General features: G+C 37.7%; 1 protein-coding gene across 10 annotated transcripts in view; it reads left to right on the top strand.

Moving 5' to 3' along the window:
* LOC102689900 (disabled homolog 2-interacting protein) overlaps positions 1-23,706 on the top strand; it is a 365,385-nt gene that overhangs the window by 259,057 nt on the left and 82,622 nt on the right. The window contains exon 1 of one of the 10 annotated variants that reach the window (XM_015366900.2): positions 10,167-10,541. The exons of 8 other annotated variants lie outside the window; for them this stretch is intronic. Coding sequence is in view for 1 of the 2 variants with exons in the window: in XM_015366899.2 (XP_015222385.2) it covers positions 21,481-21,503 (23 nt within the window). In the remaining variant the exon portion in view is untranslated. Of the gene's footprint in view, positions 1-10,166; positions 10,542-21,342; positions 21,504-23,706 lie in introns of those variants that run through there. One more of the 10 variants, XM_015366899.2, reaches the window with a different exon arrangement.

The raw sequence follows: 23,706 nt of genomic DNA, 5'->3' as shown, positions 1-23,706 counted from the left end.
AGTTCCTGTGATTTGCATTACGTTTTTTTTCTGGATCAACGTTCCAATACCCTTATGACCAAAGGTGAAATTTTCATGTGGTTTTCCGTCACTTTTGCAACTGTTTCCTGTGGTTTTAACATGTAGATTTTCTGTGTTCATCCAGGTATTTAGCTGTTGGAAAAGTTCAGACTGTTGTGTTTCTCTCTGAACTACCTATTCTACCTTGTCTACTTATGCAGCATACATGCATTTTTACATGGTGATAGCAAAGAAAATGAAATATCTAGTCATAATGTTTTTAATGATGTTAAAAGAAGTGGCAAGTGTAGCTATATTCAACTTTGTTTAAAAACCCTAATTAGATCCTCATATTTAAATGCCACGAATGTCCATTGTACAGCAGTTCTTAATGCACAGAAGAATTTTAAATAAAAGCATTTAAAGATTTTCTTTTGTCTCTCATCTTCATGTCATGCCACGAAAAAGATTGATTCTTTTAATTAAAATAAGCACTTACCACAGATTGGAATATTGCTGTTATTCATTAAATTACCATTACAATGGCAAATGATTAAGGAAGACAATAAACATAATCTTTTTTTTTTGCCTAGCTGTTCATGGGAATCGCTTTATTAACAATGTACAAGGACTTTCTACTTAATTCGACAGAAAATAAAGCAACAGAACGATATTAAATTAGACAAATGCAGAAGCCTGATGGTTTTGTTTCTTGGTGAATTGAGATAAAACATTTATAACATTTACATACCAACAATGCATTTACTGTAAATAAAACAAGAAATAACTTATTTGTAATTACAGTAGCTTAGCTATTAGTGATTGGTTTCTTGGCCATCTCATATCTTACCTTATATACTGTGGACTGCGCTGTGCTGTACTGTTAAAGGTTTGTCTCACGTTATATGTGAAGTAAAACTAGTATTTGCATAAAGATGTGCAGTAGACACTCAGGATCCCAAAGATACTGCTTGAGCTAGGAATATTTGACTTCCCCATTTAGGGTATGTGCATGTATGCATTATAAAGTTGTTCCATATCTGATATCGTTATTAAATTATAGTGTATTCAAGGAACATACTGTATTTTACTGTCAATGGCAGTTAAAGTTGGTAGCAGTTCTGTAGTAACTATTTTCATCCCTGTGGAGGACTCATGCTTTGTTTAGAGCACTGGCTAAATTGAATATAACAGAGCCCTCTAAAAACCTGAAATCATTCCATTATTCTACAACAAATATAGAACTTTGGATTGATGCCTTTGGATGGATCAATAGGGAAAAAACTCATACATTGACTTTTTGGAAGAGTGCTTTTTCCCTTCTTTTCATTCAGTGGAACAAACAGTGCATATGTGGTAGATTAATTGCTGACATGATTTGCAGAATTAGTTACTGCAAATTGCACCGCTGTTGTAAAACAAAGTAGGAGTTTTGTGAAACCTGAGATCTACAGTATCTCTCCTTGATGAAGCCAGGCTATATTACTTTGTTATGCCGACTTTATCCACAGTGTGCTGTGCAGACACTTCCTGGTATATTGCATTATAAAACAATTAGGAGGCAAAGACATAGTACCGCAGTAAACTCACAGGTCACAGTCTATGTAATTCTAAGACTTCAGTTTGAAAGGGATCAGTCATGTGTCAGAAATGATTTCTGGAAGTTATAGTATTCCTCTTTTTTTTTCTTTTCCCATCTTATGAACATATGTGCTGTAACAGACAGTTCACAGAAACCCCCTATAAAGTTTAATTGATTTCCCATTTTCTTGAGCAGCCCACAGGCATATATTCCCAAGGAAAGAAGTATTCTTGAAGTCCTCATAGAAAGAAAAAAATGCCACTGGTACTGTACATTTGAGTATTTTCTTTTGCATAAAAATGTTGTGCTCAGAAAAAGTGGCACAAACATAAAAAGTGTTGAAGCAGGAACAAAACTTGCAGTTATATTTTTACCTATTCATCCCAATTTAAAGACTACATTTACTTAACTTTAGACTGTTGTGAGAATATAGTGAAGACCTCAAGTGCCCTAGTTTGTACTTTAATAAAAAGGTCTCTCACCCATCTGCCTTAAAAGAGTAGAAATTGTGGAAATAAAAAGATTTAGACATGTCAAATCTGCTTTTCTGTTAGCAGAGGCAGCTTGCTCAGGGCCATTTGTAAAGAATGAAACTAGCCAAAATTCAGTGCATTAGCTCTCATTAGTACTGTCTTAGCCAGCCATGAATTTGTGTCTGTAGGTCAAGGGCTTATTATGTGACTGGAGTTCTAGGCTTGGCTGAAAACACCTTGGGCAAAGGCAGGTTGATGTTTAACCTAGAGTACTGGCATACAAGATGCATTCAACCATTTAATTACGTGTAATGGCATATAAATTGTGTGAGTAGAATGCTAAAAAGATTCCAGGTTAAATATTATTTTTAAGAAGAAACCTCTTACTGTGTGGACCAACTGCAGATAAACAGCAGAGATGCTGTGTGATTACCTTATACAGGATATGCAATGCATTTACTAAAAAGACTTGCAGTGAAGAAGCACTGTCTACTAATTACCGTGTTTAGCCAGGGTTCCATGATATAGGTGAAAGGATGATTACAGGTTCCAGTTTGCTCTGTACTGGGACGATGACACACAGAACCAAACCAATATCTGGCAGTACTTGTTTGTTAAATAAGCTCTGCAATGACACAGGAAAAAAGAAGTGCTGGAATCGTTTAGAAAGAATTTAAAATGGTCAATCATGAAGGGAAAATGAGATATGTAGAACAACCGGTTACTAACACTACTGAGTAAAAACTGAAAAGTGTTCACTCCAATCTGAATTTAGCATCTTCTTTACAGAAGTAAAAAATGCACCTCTTGATAATTCCACTGTTAGATAATCTTAACTGTACTAAAAATGTATATCACTGCCCTGTATTTGTATCCTAGTAGCCAGTGGTGCTTTCCTAAAGAGATACAAGTTATATTCCTAAAGAGAAAATGTTCCCCTACCACAGTTTAATAATCAGGTTTTTTTGTTGCCTTTAGCTGTGACCAGTTCCTTCTGTACCATTACAACCAGCTGAAACACAGACCTCTATGCTTTGTAAAGCTTGCACTCTGTTCTAGCAGGATATCCTCAAGTGGTACTGCTCTTTCCAAGGGGCAGTTTAAAACATTTAACAACAGAATTGGTTTTATTTGTCTCTTTTCCTGATGTGACGCAACATTAAAACTGGGTCAGAGGAGAAAAAAATGAAGTCAAAATTCTAAGCCATTTTTATGACAGACGAGTCTGCCCTTTGCATGCACTATATAGCTGGATACAAATTAATTGCACATTGCTTTTTCCTCCTGTTACTGCTTCAGGTTATAGATGGTAAACAGATCGTCTAAAATTGTTACTGCGAGGGAGCTGTCAGGGGCCCAGCCATTGTTATTAAATCTACATTCCACACTGTCTTGTGTTATCTTATGAGAGGGAAATGCAAACTCAGCACCTTCTTAACCTTAGAACTGTATGGGACTGGTTGGATTACCTCAAAGGAACTGTCAGAAAGGTACAAACGTATTTAGTTTATGCAAAGAATGATTTCTAGTTAAACTGGGGGGAGGGTCAATTTGACCTTTTTCAGTTTCTTTTTGCACAAGTTGGTGTAGATCTGTATCTTACCCATTAAAGAGTGAAACTGCATTAAGTCAGAAAAAAAATACTTTTTTGTCCTATTTGACATTTGTGAGATGATTCAAAAGATCGTGTGTCTCTTTTTCTTTGTGATAGAGTTGGTATTGACCATAATTGCTTTTTTATCAGTATTGAAATGATTTCTGGGACATTTTCATGTTGTTTTGTAACTGCAACTGAATATAAACATATTTGTGTTTTGAATTTTAAAGGTGTTCATAATTACATAATAATAAATACCATTGGATATTATTACTGTTAGTGGCAACTGTCTTATAATTCTAAATTGCTGTTCTACAGTTTGTAGTATGTAGTATGCATCTGCTAGTTTTGCATACCAATGTCCTTGTAAACTGCTGTAAAGCACTAAACAACTATGTTCTATATTTTCTGTACTTCAAAATATACCAAATAGTGTTTTGTAATAAGAAAACTGGTAATTTATGTTGTAATTTAACCCTTCAATGGTGTTGGTGGAATGTTTCAGTAGATAAGACAGTGTTCCTAAGTTTGTGTCAGGGATGGTAGCATTTGAAGTATTTTGAAGAAACTGTAGAATAAATAATAATAATAATTATAATTGCTTACACTTATATAGCGATTTTCTGGACACTCCACTCAAAGCGCTTTACAGGTAATGGGGACTCCTCTCCACCACCACCTATGTGCAGCATCCACCTGGATGATGCGACGGCAGCCATAGTGCGCCAGAACGCTCACCACACATCAGCTATCAGTGGGGAGGAGAGCAGAGTAATGTAGCCAATTCATAGAGGGGGATTATTAGGAGGCCATGATTGGTAAGGGCCAATGGGAAATTTGGCCAGGACGCCGGGGTTACACCCCTACTCTTTTTGAGAAACACCCTGGGATTTTTAATGACCACAGAGAGTCAGGACCTTGGTTTTATGTCTCATCCGTGGGACGGTGCCTGTTTACGTCACTATACTGGGGCATTAGGACCCACATGGACTGCAGGCTGAGCGCCCCCCGCTGGCCCCACTAACACCTCTTCCAGCAGCAACCTTAGTTTTTCCCAGGTCTCCCATCCAGGTACTGACCAGGCTCATACCCGCTTAGCTTCAGTGGGTTGCCAGTTGTGAGTTGCAGAGTGATATGGCTGCAGGCGAATAACACTAAATATTAGTGTTTATTCCACATCTTTTTATATTATTCTTCAGCTGGAAAATTATGTAAATAAACAATGGGGCATTTCGAGACTTTTTACTATCTATTATAGATCTATTTACTGTACTGTATACTGTTACTTTACTATTCTAAATCTTTAGAATCCACTTAGAATCTTTGTTGTAGATGGCGGTTCACCAAAGAACAGGAAAGCTTAAAATAATAATAATAATAATAATAATATTTTTCACATGAATGTAATTTTTTTTCTTTACTCATTATTCATTTAATTATTAAATATCTTTCTCTCAATGTGGTGCTTTAATGTGCTGAGATTCTCATAGAAAAGCGTGGCTCATATAGAAATGTCCCTGATGAGTAGAGATGGCTTGCTGTCATTAACAAACCTGTGATTGTACTGTGCTAATCATAAACCCCAGTTTATAAATAGGAGGTTATAATGTTACTTGAAAAAATACGGTTGTGTGTTTATTTGGTTTCTGTGGAACTGTTTGAATGGTTATATTTTTAAGTTCTATGTCTTGTGTTTTCAAGATGCAAGCAGATGCCAGTGATTGATAGCAATGAGTGAAACATTAAAAATGCAAACTACTTATTGCAAATGCCTTTTTAAATCCGTGCTGGATTTGATCACATAAGCTGTCCAGAATTTTCATTTGTACAATGTGGTGTTGACAGCCCTCTGACAATTCATAGAAGTTTGCTTTTTATGTGGCGTGATATCATCTTAAACAAAGCCTGAAAACAAACTGAAATTGTGCAGAATGAAGAGCTGTAGCTGGACACTTTAACAGAGCTTGGCTTGCACAGTATGCTTTTGGAAAGGGAAGGTGGTGTTTAACAGGCCGATTGAACCAGATTATTGTTGCATTTTTCTTTTGTGTTCTTGGCAGCACCACAAGTAGGCTACACTAGACAATCTGGGCTGGAAGCAAATCTGCATGAGCATGACACCAATTGCAGAGTAATGCACTGCAGATTAAGACCCTGATCAGAAACAGATGGGATCTCAATCAAAAGAAAGGAGAATCCATTGTTAATCATAAAGATTTTGCAAAAAGCACAGTGTGCTCAAACCGATGTGTAATCCTTTGGATCTGATTTAAATTGTGGCCATCAAGTTACAGTTTTTTATCAAAAAAGCACTATATGGCAAACTCCTAAAATTAATGTATGACGCTTTGAAAAATATTGTTCCCTCCTGTTTATGAAAGTCCTATCTTTTAAAAAGGGGTGGCAATTGTAAACCTAGATACTTGCTTAATCCCAATAAATGCTATGGTAATCCTGGGTTTTACTGCTTTTATTGTGATTAATTATAAATAGAATATGTCCATGTTCTGCATTAAATTCATTAGGTAAATAGTTTTTTTGTTTGTTTCCTTATACAGCAAAAGCAGTTTTAAACATAAAACACGTTCAGAGCAATGCTTTCCACTACCTCCCAAGTAACATCTTATTGTTACGGTATACTAACAAAAACAAACAGTATATGCAATGTTTATATGAGTAGTGTTACTTTTCAAGGTTCTTCATCAGGGAGTTATCTGGTAAGCTTGTTTTTCTTTTTTCTAACTTAAACAGTTCTGAAACAGTTTTTGTCTGTCGCTGTATGTGCGGTAGACTCCATTGTGTAATGGGATGGCAGGTTCGGATAACATGGAAAATCTTGTCTGAACTCCATTCCCCAGAAAGCTTTGTGGAATGGCCTGCTGGCCCCAGTCACCTGACCAGTTGGTGAAAGACGATTGGTTGGGAGACAGTTAAAATACAGGAAGCAAAGGCTTCTAAGGTCCTTCTACCTTTGTTGTTGAGTAAGAGAGCAGGGGGCATTCTATTTCAGGGAGAAGGGAGCATGAAGCAATTGACCAACAAGCCCTTTGATAGGTTGTTAGTTTCAGAGCCATTTGTTTGATATTTCCTAATATTTTGGAGAGAGTTTTTGTTTTGGACCTGGTAAGCTTAGTTCTATAGAGGACAAGATGTTTAGCTGGATTTCAAGAAAGCGATGGAATTTTGTTTGTATGTAGAGTTTGTTTCTGATACTGCATAGGTAAATGCTTACAGTTTTTGCATTATATTTGCAGTGCATTTGTGTGTTTTACAAATTGCATATTGACCTCCAGTGTATCATACACATGGTGGAGGATATGGGAGTGAATTGCAGACTTGGGGAACAGTGCACTATTGTTGCCATTTTGTGACAAACCGAGGGATTGATTCTGATTTTTGGAGGGCGATAAGCGTTTTAAGAAGGAAGTGATCCAGTAACCCTCTCCCTACCTCAATGCCTGTTGAGAGTTGGGTTGGGGGAGGCATGCAAGACCTTGGGGTAAGAAACAAATGGAACTTGCACTTGAAAATGCTCCATTCTGTTTCCGTTGTAGGGAGTACAGCCACTATGCACCTGGCCAACCCTCATAGAGAATGACGTGGTTAAGTGAAGGAGATTCTAGATGGCTCCCAAAAGTCCAGGATGGGAAGGAGAGAGTAGTTTATTCGCCATTTGTATATGTACATTGCCAGAAGCCATATCACCCTGCATCTCACAACTGGCAATCCACTGAAGCTCAGCAGGTGTGCCCTGGTCAGTAGCTAAACGGGAGACATCCTGGAAAAAAATAAGGGTGCTGCTGGAAGAGGTGGAGCCTGTGGGGAGCACTCATCCTGCAGTCTGTGTGGGTCATAACGCCCCAGTATAGTGATTGGGACACTATACTGTAAAAAAGCGCCGTCCTCTGGATGAGATGTAAAACTGAGGTCCTGACTCTCTGTGGTCAATAAAAATCCCAGAGTCGAAAAGAGTCGGGGTGTTACCCCGGTGTCCTGACCAAACTCCCCCATCGTCTTCACCTATCATGGCCTCCTAATAATCCCCCATCTCTGAACTGGCTTTATCGCTCTGTTCTTCTCTCCACTGATGTGTGGTGAGCATACTGGTTCACTATGGCTGCTGTCACATCATCCAGGTGCTGCTCACTGGTGGTGGTGGAGGGCAGTCCCCATTACGTGTAAAGTGCTTTGAGTGGAGTGTCCAGAAAAGAGTTATATACTGTAAGTATAAGGAATTATTACTAATTATTGCATTGGGATTCTTATTTGAGCTGTTCTCAGTACAATAGGGAACACCACACAATGTGTACGTTACATTACAAAACAGCCAATAATAAATGATGTAGAAAGTCACAGACAACCACCATGCACATCATAGCATGACCACATACTGTACAGTGGGTATCACAGAAAAATAAACACACTGGACAACAGATACATGATAGTCAAGAAGTACTGAGGCACTTTGAACTGTGAGCCATCACACAGAAAGCTGTTAATAATCTGCACACCATTTGGATGGGAAAGACAGGAGTCCACTGCAGAGCCTGACAAAATGCTCTGATGAGAAAAGTAGAGAGAAAGCCTGATGAGGAGAGTAGAGTGAAGAAGATGCAGTAAGGAACAGGAGAGCTGCCATGTGTAAATATGAACCGTATGGTGTTTCGTGAGGTCCAAGAATACAGAACATAAGGAAAGAAAAGAAACAATACCTGGGAGTAAAGAGGGAAATCATTTTTTCCTCCAGTTTTACGTGTGAGAGGGAGGAGAAGTCCCCCCAGAAAGTCTGAAAAAGGTATAAGAACAAATGTCCCCAAGGCTCTTGGAACTCAATGGGCGGACAAATGGAAATGGAGCTGCTGCACTCTGAACTTCCGAGAGAGGAGGTACTGTAGGTTGAAGAGATCCCCCAGACCATTGACTGGGCCACCAGCCAGACTGAGAGCAAGCACAATGCTGAGTTAAATAAAGTGCATCAGTAGTGCACTTAATGGAGTAATGTGCTGAGATAAAAAAAAGAAACAGGGCCTGCAGGCTGATGAGCAGCAGAAGATAAGCCTGGAGACTAAGGTGGCTGACTTTGAGAAACCAATCAGCTGACTGCAGTCTAGTCAGGCTGAGACTAAACACATTTTGCCAAAGTGTCTGCATGCTGAAGAACTCCCAGAGCAGCAAAGACAACCTCCAGGCAATGCTGAAAAAGACCAAACAAGACTAGATGTCTTCCCTCATCTAGCATCTAGGTGGAAGTGAAGAACTGAAGGACATACTGTAGGTGGGAAGACTTCAGTCCCAGTTAGGCTGGGGGCAGAGAGGAGGAGGGAATTCCACCTGCCCTATACAGGCCATGCTGGAGGCCAGCCAGATGAAGGAAAAAGGAAAAGACAAGCAGTATTTAATACTCATTAAAGAGATTCTCAAACTGAAAGAAGAAATTGACCAACAAAAGATTAAAAACCATGATCAAGGTATGAAACTTTGGGAAACTGAGCTCTTTTGAGGAGCATCAGCTGAAGTTGATGGCAGGTGGAAGAAAGCGAGGATTGCAAAAATGCAGCACAGAATTACTGATTGTGGGAGGAGCAATGACCAGAGACAGATTAACATGTGTCTAATTGTGAAGGAGGAGGGAGATGTAGTACCTTTGTCACCGTGGAGATGTGAGTTTTTCTTGGGAAGGATCCATGGATATTTTTGGAAAGTTCATTCAGAGAAGGTGTTTTTTTTTGTAGCCAACATGCATCTTAGCTGCCCAGCTATCTAGAGTCATATGAAGATTAATTAGCTTTCAAACAAGGGCTTGGGTTTTGTTTTTTTTATCTTTCACCACATTTGATCAATAAAATGGCAGTTTTTTTTTTACTTTACAGTTTCATTTTGTCTCTGATTTACTGATTGTCACCTATTTAAAGAAACTGTACCTGCTAAAACACCCAACAACCAGGTATATCACAGTTGCTTCAAATGCCCTGTTCTTAAGCATCCGGTTGTTCCAAACACAAATGGAGAGATAAGTAGAAAGACTGGTTACATAGTCACCTGAATGAGGTCATTAGAAAAGGTTTGCATTGTGCTGAACATGTAAATCATTGATATAAACCGTAGAACCCTCAAGCTTTTCTGTAAACAAAAGTATTAGCAGTGCTGTAGATTTATAAAAACTAGTGGGGTCAAATTTCTGTATCAAAATCATTCTGGACATTGACTGTCATAAAAAATAGATCTGATTACTGCATATAGCAGCCCACCACTACCACAAACAACACCTCAACCCCCATTGTGATGCATTGTATTAAAAAAAGGTCTATAAAATTGCTTTTCACTGATAGACATAAGCTCTCTGAGAAGCAGAAGCACATACAGTACAGTAAACTGTTGCCTGATCTGGGGCCAACTCCTTATAAAGCAGACAGGACAAAGACCACACACTCCCAGGCAAGGCAAGGGGTTGGGCCTGCCTTCCCTGTTCTCTCCTCCTGCTTCTGCTCTCGCTCAGATCACAGAGCTGCAGAGACTGAGGAGGAGTAAGATAACACAAGAGAGTGAGAGAGCGCTTGTGATCGAGAGAGAATTCCTGCTCTGAGCGGTTTGTTAACACAGGCAGAGAGAGGAAAGCGTGGCCCACTTTATGGAGGAAAGGAAGTAGGGCAGCCTTCTTGCTATTAAAAAAAAGGGAGAAGAACACATTCAAGAGGATCTCTTCAAGAGCTGGTTAAATGACTCCAGCGATCCTGACCAAACAGCACAGAAGTGGAGAGGAACAGATCAGGCAGAAAATGGAGCTCTAAGAACAGTCTGTACATACTGTAGTCCATTTTCCTCTTTCTACTGAACTGCAATACACAGTGTGTGCTGTTCATTTGTTTTCCAAATTCAGACGGAATGCACGGTGAGTGCCTGCTGTTCCCTGACAGTGTTTTTTAGGAAACTAATCCAGATGCTCTGTTTCTGTCCGGTGCCTGTTCTGTGTCCGGCTTTGTTTGTTGTGTTTTCTGAGAGCCACTGGAATTCTCCAGGCAGTGTTTCTGCTTTGTCTTTATCCATTAAAAGCTGTTTCAGGGATGGTCTCTAATTAAAAGTTAAGAGAAAAAAGGCTCTTTTGCAACCCTAAAAGCCAGACATTGATGCTTTTTTTAACCTTGTCTGGTAGTGTTACTCTTTAGCTATTTTCGTGAACAAGAGGGAAGTAAGCCAAAATATGTAGCAAAAAGCATCTGACTCTTGTAATTTATGAGGTCATCTTGTAATTTTTTCTTTGTGGCATTTGATGGATATGGTGGAGAGTAATTAAAACCTTGCAGACTTAATATATGGAACAGACTATAAGGGCTCTGTAACTGCAAATCCAGGTAATACTGCACTTACTGTAGGCGTATGTAGTTTTAGAACTAAGTAGCCTCTAACATAAACTTTTTTATGTACATTTCCTATTATATACTACAGTATTATACTATTATATTCCTATATATACTATTTTCTGCTATAATTTAATCATTTTTGTAAATAGGTTAACACATTATTAAATGTTGATTTATTGTACCGTGTTATACGTCCTGCTGTAATTGTAGAATGAGGTTTATTCTAATATATTTCTTTGAATATGGGAAGTTTTTATTTTACTTACATCACTAACCCTTAGCAAAGCTTCCTGTGATTTTACTCTTCTTTTAGTAGATACATGTAAATGTAAGATGTTATTATTGCTGATAATCATTGTTACAGTATATTCCTAAACCTAAAATAGGCACATTCAATCTCACTATACAGTATCTGGTGAAAATGCGAGTGTCAGGAAGTGGAAAGAGTCCAACTCTAAATCCCAATTAAAATTTTCCGTTGTGCCCACGTTAGAAAGCATGCCTCATTTTAAAGAACATGGTGGTTCCAGGCATGAGTTTACAAAATACGCTTTCCCCTTCCTGCGAATATAATACAGCCCTTCTGTGTGTCATACACACCTCACTGCTTCACTTATTTAACACAGCCTTTTCAATATTTGTGTCCAGCAGCTACAAATGCAGATGTTTTGCCTTGGGCAATGTCTCCTCCTGAAACTTATCCGAAATGTAGCGTCTGGAGGGGGAGGGGAAACATGTTTCAGGACCAGAACTCATACAAGAATTACCTCTGTTCTCTTTATGGTTAAAAGAGTGTTTTCTGCTACATTTTAGCTAATTGATGGCGACAGTGATATATGAGCTGAGATGTGGTAATGCATGAGATTCTGAAGTTGTCTAAGAATGATTGTGAACTTTTGTGTTGCTTATATTTAAAGGATATTGTATGTCGACAGTGGATTAACTGCGGTATTTAACATTAGATATTACTTAAAAAATAATTTTCGTTGAATGAAAATAAATATGCACGTTGAGTTTTTTTTGTGTTTTTGCTATCTTGCATGCATATTCTCGGACTTTTTTTGTGATTTCATTACCCTTCCCTAAGCATAATATTTTATTGGTAACAATAACCTGTAATGAATGATGATAGTTGCTTAGATTTGTACATACACTACAGCATAGGAGGGAACCCATTTCATCCACCACTGAGGTGAAGCTGCTATCTGGATGACACGCAGTGGCCATTATGCATCAGTCCGACCACCTGGAAAATCAGGTGGAGAAGTGAGAAATATTTCTCCATTTGAATTAAAGGGAACTTTCGGGGGGCAGACTGAACAAGCTAGGATAATGCTGTGGGATCTTTAATGACCAAGAAGTCAGGACCTCAGTTTAACTTGCAGCTGCAACTCAGTGTCCTTGGTCACCTCAGTAGGATATTGGTTTAGAAATTCTAGTTCAGGGGACTGGATGCCACCTAATTTAGTAATGGTGGTGGTGCACTAACACCACCACCTCTAGTGCTACTTAGAGTTCTCTTATATCAATACTGACCAGGCACAGCCTTGCTTACCTTATGAGATATCGCAAATTCAGATTTTAAAGCTGAAACCCTGCTGTTAGTCTATCAACCGTGAGAGAGCTATCAAATGTAAATTTTATCTCCAAGCAGACTACGGCTGAAAAGCTTCTCGAGAATTATTATTTTTCAAAATTTCTGCTCATCTGTGCAGGTGGCTGAGACACCCATTAACCGAGTCATATTTACAGCATAGCATGTGCTGTGTACTTTAAAGATAACCTGTAAAAAATAATTAATTGTGTTGAATGTGAGTGTGCAGTATTCTTGTAGCTTTGTGTCCTATAACTTATATGTTATATATCCTATAACATCACTGAAAATTCTGACATGGAAACATCGGTAGAAGTAGGTCAGCGCCATTAGTCCATTCTGGATTTTTACTGGCTCTTGATTAAGATCTTAACGCGACTTTGACCCGCTCAAAAACTAAGACAGTCAAAGTGAGCTGAAGCAGTGCTCCTCATTAAATACATACTGTGTAGAAAAAAAAAACTGTCACATTCACTTTCTGGAAGCATCAGATGCAACTTTACCGGGTGAACAATTGGCAAAGTTTAACAAATATGTCATTAAGGCTCTTTTTGCCAGTTTAATGGGCTCCCAATGGAGATAGGCCTTATTTGGAGCCAAATCATCTGGCTGTTTGTTGTGCTCAGTTCTCTCAGTTTTTTTTTTTCTCCAGGCCTCTCTACCTTGCTCAGCGACTGTTACTTAAGTGTGAAGTGACACATTAAAATTTTGTGCTGGAGGCAACGTCAATCAGGTGAGGGAAAGAGTGGTGCAAGAAAGCAATAAGTCATTTTCACAACATCCCATCAGCTCTCCAATAGAGTTTGACACCCATTTCCACGAGCAAGGGGGGACACACAGAGAAGGCTTTTGTTCTGCTTCCATAAGCACACTTCTTCCCCATCCCTCTATCTTTTGGTGCTTCTGGATTCTGATATTGTGTTAATACACATTCAGTTCCATTGGTTAAACAATTAAGAACATGCGTTTTGTAGTGTGTACTTTTTATCTTACCATTTGTGTCAATTAATATAACTGCAGACAATCCAGTGATTATAAACAATCTGTTTTCTATTTCATTTGAAATCTTTTACAGTACGTACAGTACAGTACTGTATTTACATATAAATCACCACAACGAATCATTTAAAGATAAAGCTGTGTACTGTACAGTATATAAGACTGTGTTAAGTACAGAAAGAAAGACTTAATATCACATTGAACAGAGGCAAAAAGATACAGGGTTTTTTTGTACAGCATAAACCATCAAAATCAAATTTGTAAATGTTACTCAGCCCACTAGTGGGCATACTGGCTTCTGATCTGGATCATTTGATAACTGGCAATAATCCCAGAAATCCCAGAGTTTGAGCCAGTGGAAGAGAAGTTTTCTGTGTTGGTACAGTCTACTGTACTGGGTAGCACAACTGACTCCATTTCAAAAAATCAGCTGAAGTTGAACCTCGGTAGTTTTTTGTTTCAAGTTCAACTCAGTTTGATTAATCATGGTATAGCCGGGTGTTGAAATTGTCACGCACACCGAGGTTTGCACAATCAAATACTCCTCTAACCGGTGGAAAATGTTTCTCTCCCTGGAAAAAAAAGAAGAAAATGGTAAGCCAATGGCCATATGAAGTCTCAGTTAACTGGCTGCCCATGTCCAAACAGACATTGAAAGCAGAAATGCGTAGGAGTAACCCCACTTCCTTAGTAATTCTGCACTTCATTCTTAAAGAAACAAATGTAAAAGAATAACGAGCATTTAGCAGCCAGTGCCTATTTTGTGTCCCAGTGGTTTTATTACAAAGTGCCGCTTTAAAAAAAAAAACCTGAACAGTGGACATTTGCAGTTAGTCGAAAAGTGATAAATAGAATCCCACAGCTTGGGGGACTGAACAAATTACCAGTGCGAGTTGCTCCGCTGCTATTTTAACGTGTGTGAAATAATTATCCTGTGTGGGCAGTATTTAGTATTTAATTTGTTTACCGTTAATATTTGCATGCCATTGTAAAGCAATGGAAAAGCAGCCAGCAGAGCCATTCCCGTTGAGATGCGACTGCTGTCTGTTACAAAATCGATGCCTTCTGTGGGACTACTCATTAAGTCAATGGCAACAAGCAGAGGATAGACTCCAGCATCAGTTTTCTGTCTTGCCCTGTCTTTATACTTTTAAAGTCCTTTTGCTTGTTGTGAGAATGTACTGTATGTGTGTGCGGTTCAGTGTTTAGAGAAGTGGGCTTGGTACAGTGTGAAAGTTTGGCTTGTAAATGAAGTCTTGAATGTACAGTACTGCATGTAGAATGAAGACCTGCCTGAAATGTACACAGTGGGTTATTAATTAACTGGAATATTGATTCTTTGCCATCATCTTGTGCCTGTGCTTGCTTATTGTTTGTGTAATGAGTGTATTTTAATCCATGTGACATTCAGAAACATGGGGAAGTATGAGATGACTAAGAAGTATTTAATATAGAGCAGCCCAACAAGCATATGTTACGTGTGTCTTTTGCAGCAAAAATAGTCTGCTTTCTCATAAGATGCCTTTGTAACAATGAATTTTCTTTGCTATGTCACTTCTGTCCAAAGGCAAACACCAGAAGGACAGTTCTTAGCAGTAATTATTGGGAAAAAGAAAGTTTGCTTTTGATAAGATAGCACATTTTAATCTAGCACATTTAAACATGTAAGTCTATGTGGAAGGGAACATTTCCCAAGCTTTTCTCTGCTTCTGTAAGTGTTCAGTTGCATTTCATACGTGTGAAGTGGTGTCTCCAATGTTGTGGTGCTAGGGGCTATGTTGTTAACTTCAGTTCTTCATTTTGCTGTTGTGACATATTTTCTTCTTAAAGATATTTGAGGGAACCTGCCAGGAATCCTTTGTAGGTTTGCACTTGTCTTCAGGGTTTAGATACTAGGGTCTGTCATTAATAGGGGATCTGTGAAATTCTATGACATTCCTTCACTTCTGGACACCGTCCCCCAGAACAGAATTGATATAATCTATAGAGGTTTTGTCTTTTACAGTACAAGCTGCACAGTAACTTTAGTATACTTTCTTAGGGTTATGTTAATGCATATAGTAAGAAGAGACTTTAAAAACTCAGTTTTGGGCAGTAACCATAAAAAGGTCAAGGCTGAACATTTAAATTGGATAGTTTTGCTGATATTATATTAATATTAATATTTTAATATAATCAGAACCAGAAAGTGGAATCACACTGTATTGCTAAGGTTTAGAAATAATTAGTTTCCTATATAATACTTACAGTAAATATTGCTACTGTATTCAGTTATATTCACCAGTGCATTTGTATTGAAACAGCCTTGAAAGACCAGCTGGAAAGAAATGTAGTCTTCCTGTTACAACCAGCATTAATAAATAAGACTCCCACAACAGTGCTGCTGATAAGGACACAAATGGTTACTTGTAATTAAATAATAATAAATATTTAAAATCTGTAAAGGGTGACTCAGAGTTTCAACCTTAATTGATGTCATAATCAACCTTGCTTTCAGTGCTGAAATGTCCTGCTGCATCCCCCCAGTCTAAAAGAGATATCGTGTCAGAGCTGCAGTCATTTTTATTAATGTCTCTTTTATTTGGTGTTGAATGGTGATGGCTAAAGATAATTTTCCATAGGGTGCTCTCAACTTCTTTGGGAAGGAAAGGTTTAACAGCTTACATACGCAGCCACGATCATCTTCTGTATTTCGATTGAGTCTCTCGCTTCAGTGGAGCTGTAATATTTCATTTCTACCTCACTGGCTGCCTCTGCTTTTATTTAATACAAAATGACATGCTTTTTAAGAGTGTTCAGTAAGTCTGCCTATTTCATCTTGTGGCTATTTGCTAAGTAGCATTTTCTTTTTTTTTGGTAAAGGCATAAAACAAGGAGACATTTTTTAGTACTGATACTGACTCACAATTTAACATGGCCTGAAATGAACAGATAAAACTAGACTGTACTTCTGTTTTTGAGGTTTAAAAAAGACAGCAGTTTGTGGTGGGTTATTTAGAACACTTTCATTTTTTGCTGCCAGGAATAGCATACATTTCAAGACAATGTTTTAATGCCTGTGTGTTTGAAAAAGAGAACTTCCGAAACCGTTTTTTAATTTTGTAAAACTCAAAGCTTTTTTTTTAGATTCTCCAAGTCAGACCAAATTTTCCAAAGCCATTTTATCATCAAGACGATTAAAAGTAATACGTCGTACAGTAATTGCTATTTAAATCCAGGAAATTAGGATATCAACATGTATATCTTCACACATGTGCTGTGTTGCTGTACCAGCAGGAAACTACATTATTTTATGATCGAGCTTTAACATTATTTTTGCAGAAGTTACAGTTTAATGAAAAGGCAGTAGTTGACATTCACTGTCTTTCATTATAAACATTCTGTTGCTTCCGATATGACCTCACACAATATGGTTCATCTGGTAGCAGTTTGGCAATGCTGTGATAATAAGGTGGGGCACTCTTGCTGATTTGCTTTTGTTGTTTTTTCCACTGTGAGTTTATTTTGTACATGGACATTAGATCAATTTCAGGGTCTGGTTTGTTAATACAGCGACAGTATGGATTCACATAAACAGGAGGTAGCACCCAGTGGTCTCATGTGTGTTCTGGGTTTCTGTCAGTTTGCCAGCCCTAGAATCAGTGTACTGGAATAATCTCCCTGCTTTCCGCTGTTACCTCCATCTTTCCCTTAAATGATTCATGGGAAGAGAGTAGTGAGTTGGGTGCCTGTTTTATAAATGGTAGTGTCAGCCAGAAAGGTCAAAGGTAAAGCAAGGTTGCTTACACAGAGCAACAGCAGACTTTTATAAGCCAGAGGTCAGTATTTTCAGGAAAATAAACTTACCTACAGTATGAGCGCAGGAATAAAACAAGATTATGATTATTTTAAACGTCCAGTGGAAATAATAATAATAATTGAAGTAAAAAGGTTCTGAACTGATACAGTAAGCTATATCTACAGTTCTGTGTAGATGCTTCTTCTTTCCACAGTAATTTTAGACATTTTAGCAACTGCACAACTCTTAAGACCCTAGCAAGCCTCATTGTCTTAGAATAGCTTAGCGGGGCTCTGGCTTTTCGAAAGTTACTTTAGAAGTGTTTCTCGTCATGCGTGTTGATTTGCATGTCTCTCAGTTTAGGCGAACAAATGAGGGATACATCTGGGTGTGCTTCATTTTAGGAACCTTCTTTTTTTATTCCGTTCTGTCCACATTTTTTGTTTTCCCCATGTGCAGGCACGGCCATTGTTTCCTTTTTGACTCAAGGCCCTGTGAGACCTCAGCTTCCTGTTAGTTTCTGTGCAGACAAAGCCGGAGTGTGGGAAACGCACAAGGAGCTCCAGACAGCCAGAGCCTCAGCCATCAGCAGCCATGAGAGGGGTGTGGGTGGAACAGGGTCGAAACTGCAGGCTTCTGTGCTGATTAAAATGATTAAAAGTCTAATATTAAATGTAGACACAAAATAGGCTCTTAAAAGCAAGGTATTAGCTACAGTACAGAACAGTATTTTTGTATTGTTATTTCATGGCATGCATGTTTTTTACTTTTAAATTTTAATGAAGGTTCCTTTCCTATGAAAAGCAAGAGTCACAGTTGTGGATGTGAATTCTCTTTCATAGAGAATACACCCATTAAATATTTTATTGGTGAATTCACCACAATCACATTGAGCCATACTGTACAAAATGCCCTACCACACTGTGATTTCATTTACTGAAGACTTTTCAACTGTGAAACAGCGTAATTCTGTGCTTGTAAATGAAAATCTGTATTACAAAATTCACCTGAAATGAACCTTTGCTTCTGTGTTTTAAAGCAGACAGTGCCATTCAAGTTTTAAAACCACTGTTAACTGGTAAGAGTCATTTTAGGAGTTTTTTTTTTGTAGTTCCAACCAGCTCAAGCAGTTAGCAGTAAGGACCACATGCTGATTAGATTAAGTACCCCAAGGCATGGAAAAGCTAAAAAAGACAGAGCTGCATGCAAGATGAATTTCAGGCCTCAAGCTTTCATACAAGTGAAAACCTATATATTCAAAGACTACTGTGTAGTGCTAATTAGTCAAATTGTGAAGTGCACATATGTGTTTTTAAACATGCTGTATGATTTTGGATGTTTATTTACCCTTTTTGAAACTGAAACATAACCCCTTTGCTAGCTATAACTGAGTCTGATAGGTGAACTTTCAAGAATTCACAGCAGGATGCTGTTTAATTACTTTGGAAGTCACAGTCTTTTTGGTGAGAAAAGCTTTCTTTCCAAAAAGCTCTATTGACGGCAGTGTGTTTTCTAATTTCTCATTTGTTCTTTTTTCCATAATGGCTGCCAGCAGAAACTGTTTTTTTTTATTTTATAAATGAGCAGTTCCTGTAAAGCATAAGGTAGCAAGACTGCTCGTGCTGAATATATTTGTTAGGTATAAGGGAGCGTGAATTCAGCCATGAATATATACGATTTTTGTGGTTAACAATAACAGTCCAACCATTGGTGGTTTTTAATAGGTACTGTTCTGTGACAGTTTCTGGCCTTTATGTAACAGCAGTCTAAGAAAGTCTTGCTCATTCTGAAGTGTAATTAAAACCACTTTTTGCTTTCTAGCCTCTAAAAGCATGAGGCATGTACTGCATGGGCATTCATTGGGTCAGTGAGGTTCTGTTCATGTGTCTTCACTGTAACTTGCAAAATAGCATTTCTTTGTCTGTTAAAGAGGTTCTTTAACAATCTTGCAATGCCACAAGCAGGAGGAAGACAGCTTCTATCAGGCTGGTGATTGCTCTACTGAAGTCTTGTATGACTAATTCATTTCTCACCTTCTATTTCCAGTCTGCTTGTCCTAATGAGGGCTGAAGCCAAAACGTGTTCATTTCCTTGAAATTGAGTGATATTTCTTAAGGAACTTGAAATGTGAGCCCAAAGTAAAATTTAATTTCAGTAAATCAAATGTGTATATTCCTTAGTTTGTTTCTCAAGAGAAAGATATTTGTTCTTTCCTCGCTGATTGTCATTTTTTTGTTCCAACATTTGGATCTGACTTTTTTCCCTTTGATTGCATTAATAAATGTGTATCAAAAAAGGCAGCAATTCATGACTCATGATCAATTCTAATTTCTTTTAGTAGAGATTTGTTCATAATTATTTCTAAGAAAGGTAGCAAAATATTTAACCCCCAACAGTGTTTACTAGTGTTTTCATAAGTGGTAGGAAACCAAATCTGTAGATTGTTTCATAGGAAGAGAGATCCAATACTCGCAACCCAACAGATAAGTGTTCTTTGTCTCATAGCAGAATGTGAGCTGTTGTTCTCCTTAAGGCTGATCACCAGAGAGTAGATGGAGCATCTTGGGTCAGCTGGTTCTCAACTAAAGACACATGGCTCTCAGTAGATGAGTGATATTGAAATATTGAGTGGCATTATTGTTGGTACTGATGCATTATTGGGAGCTTCAGATGTAATATTATTAAACAATTATCTAGGTATGTCTGCTGCCTGTGCGCAGTTATGAAACATAAGCTTCTGTATATTTTCAGAGCTCTTAGAGATGACTGCTTTTGAAGCCATTGCTGTATATAAAGCAGAGTGTATTCCTTCAAAGGCACATTTACTCCCACTTTTCTGAAACTAATTGTGATGGTATGAAGATCTTGCAAAACCAATGAAATGTGATCGCCTGTGCTGACGTAAATTGGAGATACAGTAGGTTTCAGGTTTTTGTGACCTTCTAGGACAAGGTCTGTTTGATGTACAGTATCTCTCATTTATAGGTTTTAATAAAGCTCTCATTTATCAGTTACTGTTCAAACAGTGGAGATTTTATGTCTTACAAAATAAAGCTTGGCATTATTTACTTTAACATGTTTAAGTCTGTAATATATTGAAATATATTAAAACTTTTTAATTTTGTAAAAACAGTTCTGTCTGTTAATGGTTTAGGTTATAATTATTTTAGCATTATTGCCTTAAATTAGATTATATCCTCCATTAAAGCATCATTAGAAATAAAACTGTACAGCAGAGGGAGTGGTAACTCAGGTATCTTGTAGTGTACCTACCTACTGGTGTAATTAATGGTGAGTTCTGGTTTCATTAATACAGAGAGTTGATTTTCTCATTGAGTCATTGATGTTGTAAGAATAACATTCCATGTATAGTCCCAGATCAAATAAAACATCAAAAAAACAATTCTACAATAATGCTAGGACAACGGACTATGAATCTTTTGATTTATGTCTGCAGCTTGATCAGTGATGTTATGCTGTCTGAGATCAATAATTTATATCATTCTTAAAACATAGAATTCTTATTACATATAAAAAGATGTAAGCATTCTAGACTTGCACTATCCACTACCCAGCAGGCATCCACTGTTCATTTAAGCAAAACATATGTATTGAGACAAGAATAATTGAAAGAAGATCATGTGCATTTTTCGTCTTAAGCTACAAGATGTAAATGTCTCTGGCGTAAAATAAATCTTCTAAAGATTAAGAGAAAATGGATTTTGTTTTCAACACTCCTACATTCAAAGAGCAACGACAAAAAATTCTTAGCATTAATTTAAAATTTAGAAGTGTGAAAATTCTATGTTGGATGGGGTAGCAGAAGCTGGCCCCTTGTTGTTTATAAAAGAGCGCTGTCTTTTTAAATGAGACTTGTGTAGGCTTGGACAGAGGGTGTGTTTAAACAGACTAGATTGTTCCCATGGGTGTGTATTGGCGGAGAACTCTTCAGAGGCCAGAATTGCCTTGGTCTAGAGAGCAACCTTTGGCTGCAGCTACCCAAAGAATCTAAATTCCGTAAAGTAGGGCATTATTAAAATATGTGCCCTGGAATGCATTGGTTGTTTCTTGAAAGTCTGTTTTACTGTTCCTTGGAATTATGCTTCATCGCATTAGTAAACAGTAAGTACTATGGATTTTTTCTTCCCTGTTCTTGATTTTTTTTAACAACGTTTTATCATGATGGGTACCAAAACAATTGTAAGTCTTTTATTTTTTTGTTATTTTACTGGCATAATTTTTACAGTTGCAAACTGCAGCAGCTGGTCGAAATGTGAGCCAGAGAATTTTTAGTGTGTGTCGCTTTCATTTTTGGGAATGAAAGTGATTTTCATAAGGAAAATGACTTCATGCTTTATGAATTGATACCAGATTTGGCACAACTCTTAAATCTACATGTGTGTAAACATGATGTCTCTTAAGGAGTCAGTGTAGTCAACTTTTGTTGCCGATTTGATTTGGCTCAGAACACATTAAAAATCATACAAAATAGAAAATGTTTTAAAACTAAGGGTGAAATGGGGCACGTATTTTTTTCTGTTCACAATGGTCACAAAAAATGTGGGGCTTCACAAAATAATTCCAGAGCTAAGGGACTGTAAAATCCAAAAAATGTGAAAAAGCTGAACTGAAATAGTCACTGTAGTTAATGGTTAGGGTGTAGTTAATGGTTAATCTAGTTTTTTTATGTATATTGTTATGAATAATTATTATATTATTATAATATGATTAGAAATTTTATATTATATCATATTTATATGTAATATTTAATGTTGTATTTTACTGCATATTCTTAATTTCTATCCTTGGTTTAATTCATCCTTACCTAATCATTTTCAGTGTACTGTACATTGTGTGATGTTAGAGAAGTTAGTGTGTTGCGTGAACAGAGATTGGCAGGCAGGCTAGCCAGACTGTGGAAGTGAGGCTCCTGGACATAGGAGCTGTAAGCTGTGGATAGCCCAGCTAAGTTATAGCATGACAAATGAAATGCCTTAATGGGGGAAGATGGTTCAAATCCTTGTTGGCACCAGTATAATAAATAACTGAGCACACACTGTAAGATTCTGTGTATAGCATATGCAGTAGGAGTGGAAGATGACATGAGGTTGAATATTGCAGTGTTGCCATGCAATAACATTTTAATTCTCTTTAGTGTGAGTGCACATGGTCTAGCATTTCTGCTTTTATACTTGCCTTTGACTCTTTTAAAATGATGCACATACAAATCCTTGTGCCAAGAATAAACAATACAATTTCTGTCTCAATTGTGTCCATGTTATATCTTCCCGTTGAGAATAGTATAACCCTCTAGGGTCGCTCAAGAGAAAGTATATTTTATCAGTTCCTCTTGTGTACTGCTGTTGGCCCTTTAAATGTTTATACAGTACATGACTGCTTTGCTGTTTTATTTTAAGACAGAGATTGTCTGCCTTCATGGGAAAATGATTTCGTATGTATGCGAGGTGGCTGCTTGCCATGCAAAAGCTTCACTGTGTTTCTCTAGAAAGGATTTGATTCAGAAAGCTTTTTCTGCTGGCTATAAAACTTTCAGTTTATCCCGGAATATTTGTCATCTTGATTCGTATAAATCAGTGAGCAATCATGCTTGTGAGGTGTCCACCTGTCTCTTTCACCTTTGCGGGCATAATCCTCTGCTTATTCTACTGATATTCTTGTCTAGTCCTTCATCAATCCTGACTGCTCAAGGCAACAAGATTGCTTGGCGATGCTGTGATATGATCTTATTTCCTTAGGGAGTTCAGCTTTGACCAGATCTATTTGGCCAGTCTGATTGGTGAGTCAGCGTGGAAGCCTACCAACCAGAGTTGAAAGGTCCCAATAATATTCCACTGTCACACAGCATCCATCATCACACTGATGTTGCCTGGCCTTTGTATCTTTTGCAAACCAATATTGGCTCTCTAGGTTGAGTCCTGATTTTACATCATAGTCATTGTTAAGAATATAAGAAAAGTTACAAATGAAAGGTCTCCGCTTAATTGATCTTGTTCATTCGGTTGCTAGTAGCTAATTTAATTTCTTGTTCATATCTTTTTTTGAAAGAAGCTGATGTACTGGATTCTACAACCTGACTATTCAACTCCCTACAGACTCCTGGCTCCAGTTCTCAGTCATAGTGTCACTTTATAGTGTTGATTCTGAGGATGTCCATCGGGTTGACGTTATCCAATCATTTAAGGATTTTGAAGTCTTGAAATATCTTACTTCATAGTCTTCTCTGTTCAAGACTAAAACCATTTACTTCTTGACTTACTGTCAGAATAAGACATTCCTTTGAGACCAGAAATGTTTCATTTTCTGT

This window comes from Lepisosteus oculatus, chromosome 24, assembly GCF_040954835.1.
Source record: "Lepisosteus oculatus isolate fLepOcu1 chromosome 24, fLepOcu1.hap2, whole genome shotgun sequence".
Lineage (NCBI taxonomy): Eukaryota > Metazoa > Chordata > Actinopteri > Semionotiformes > Lepisosteidae > Lepisosteus > Lepisosteus oculatus.
The sequence above is the reverse complement of the archived record's forward strand: the minus strand, read 5'-3'. Positions and strand labels throughout refer to the sequence as shown.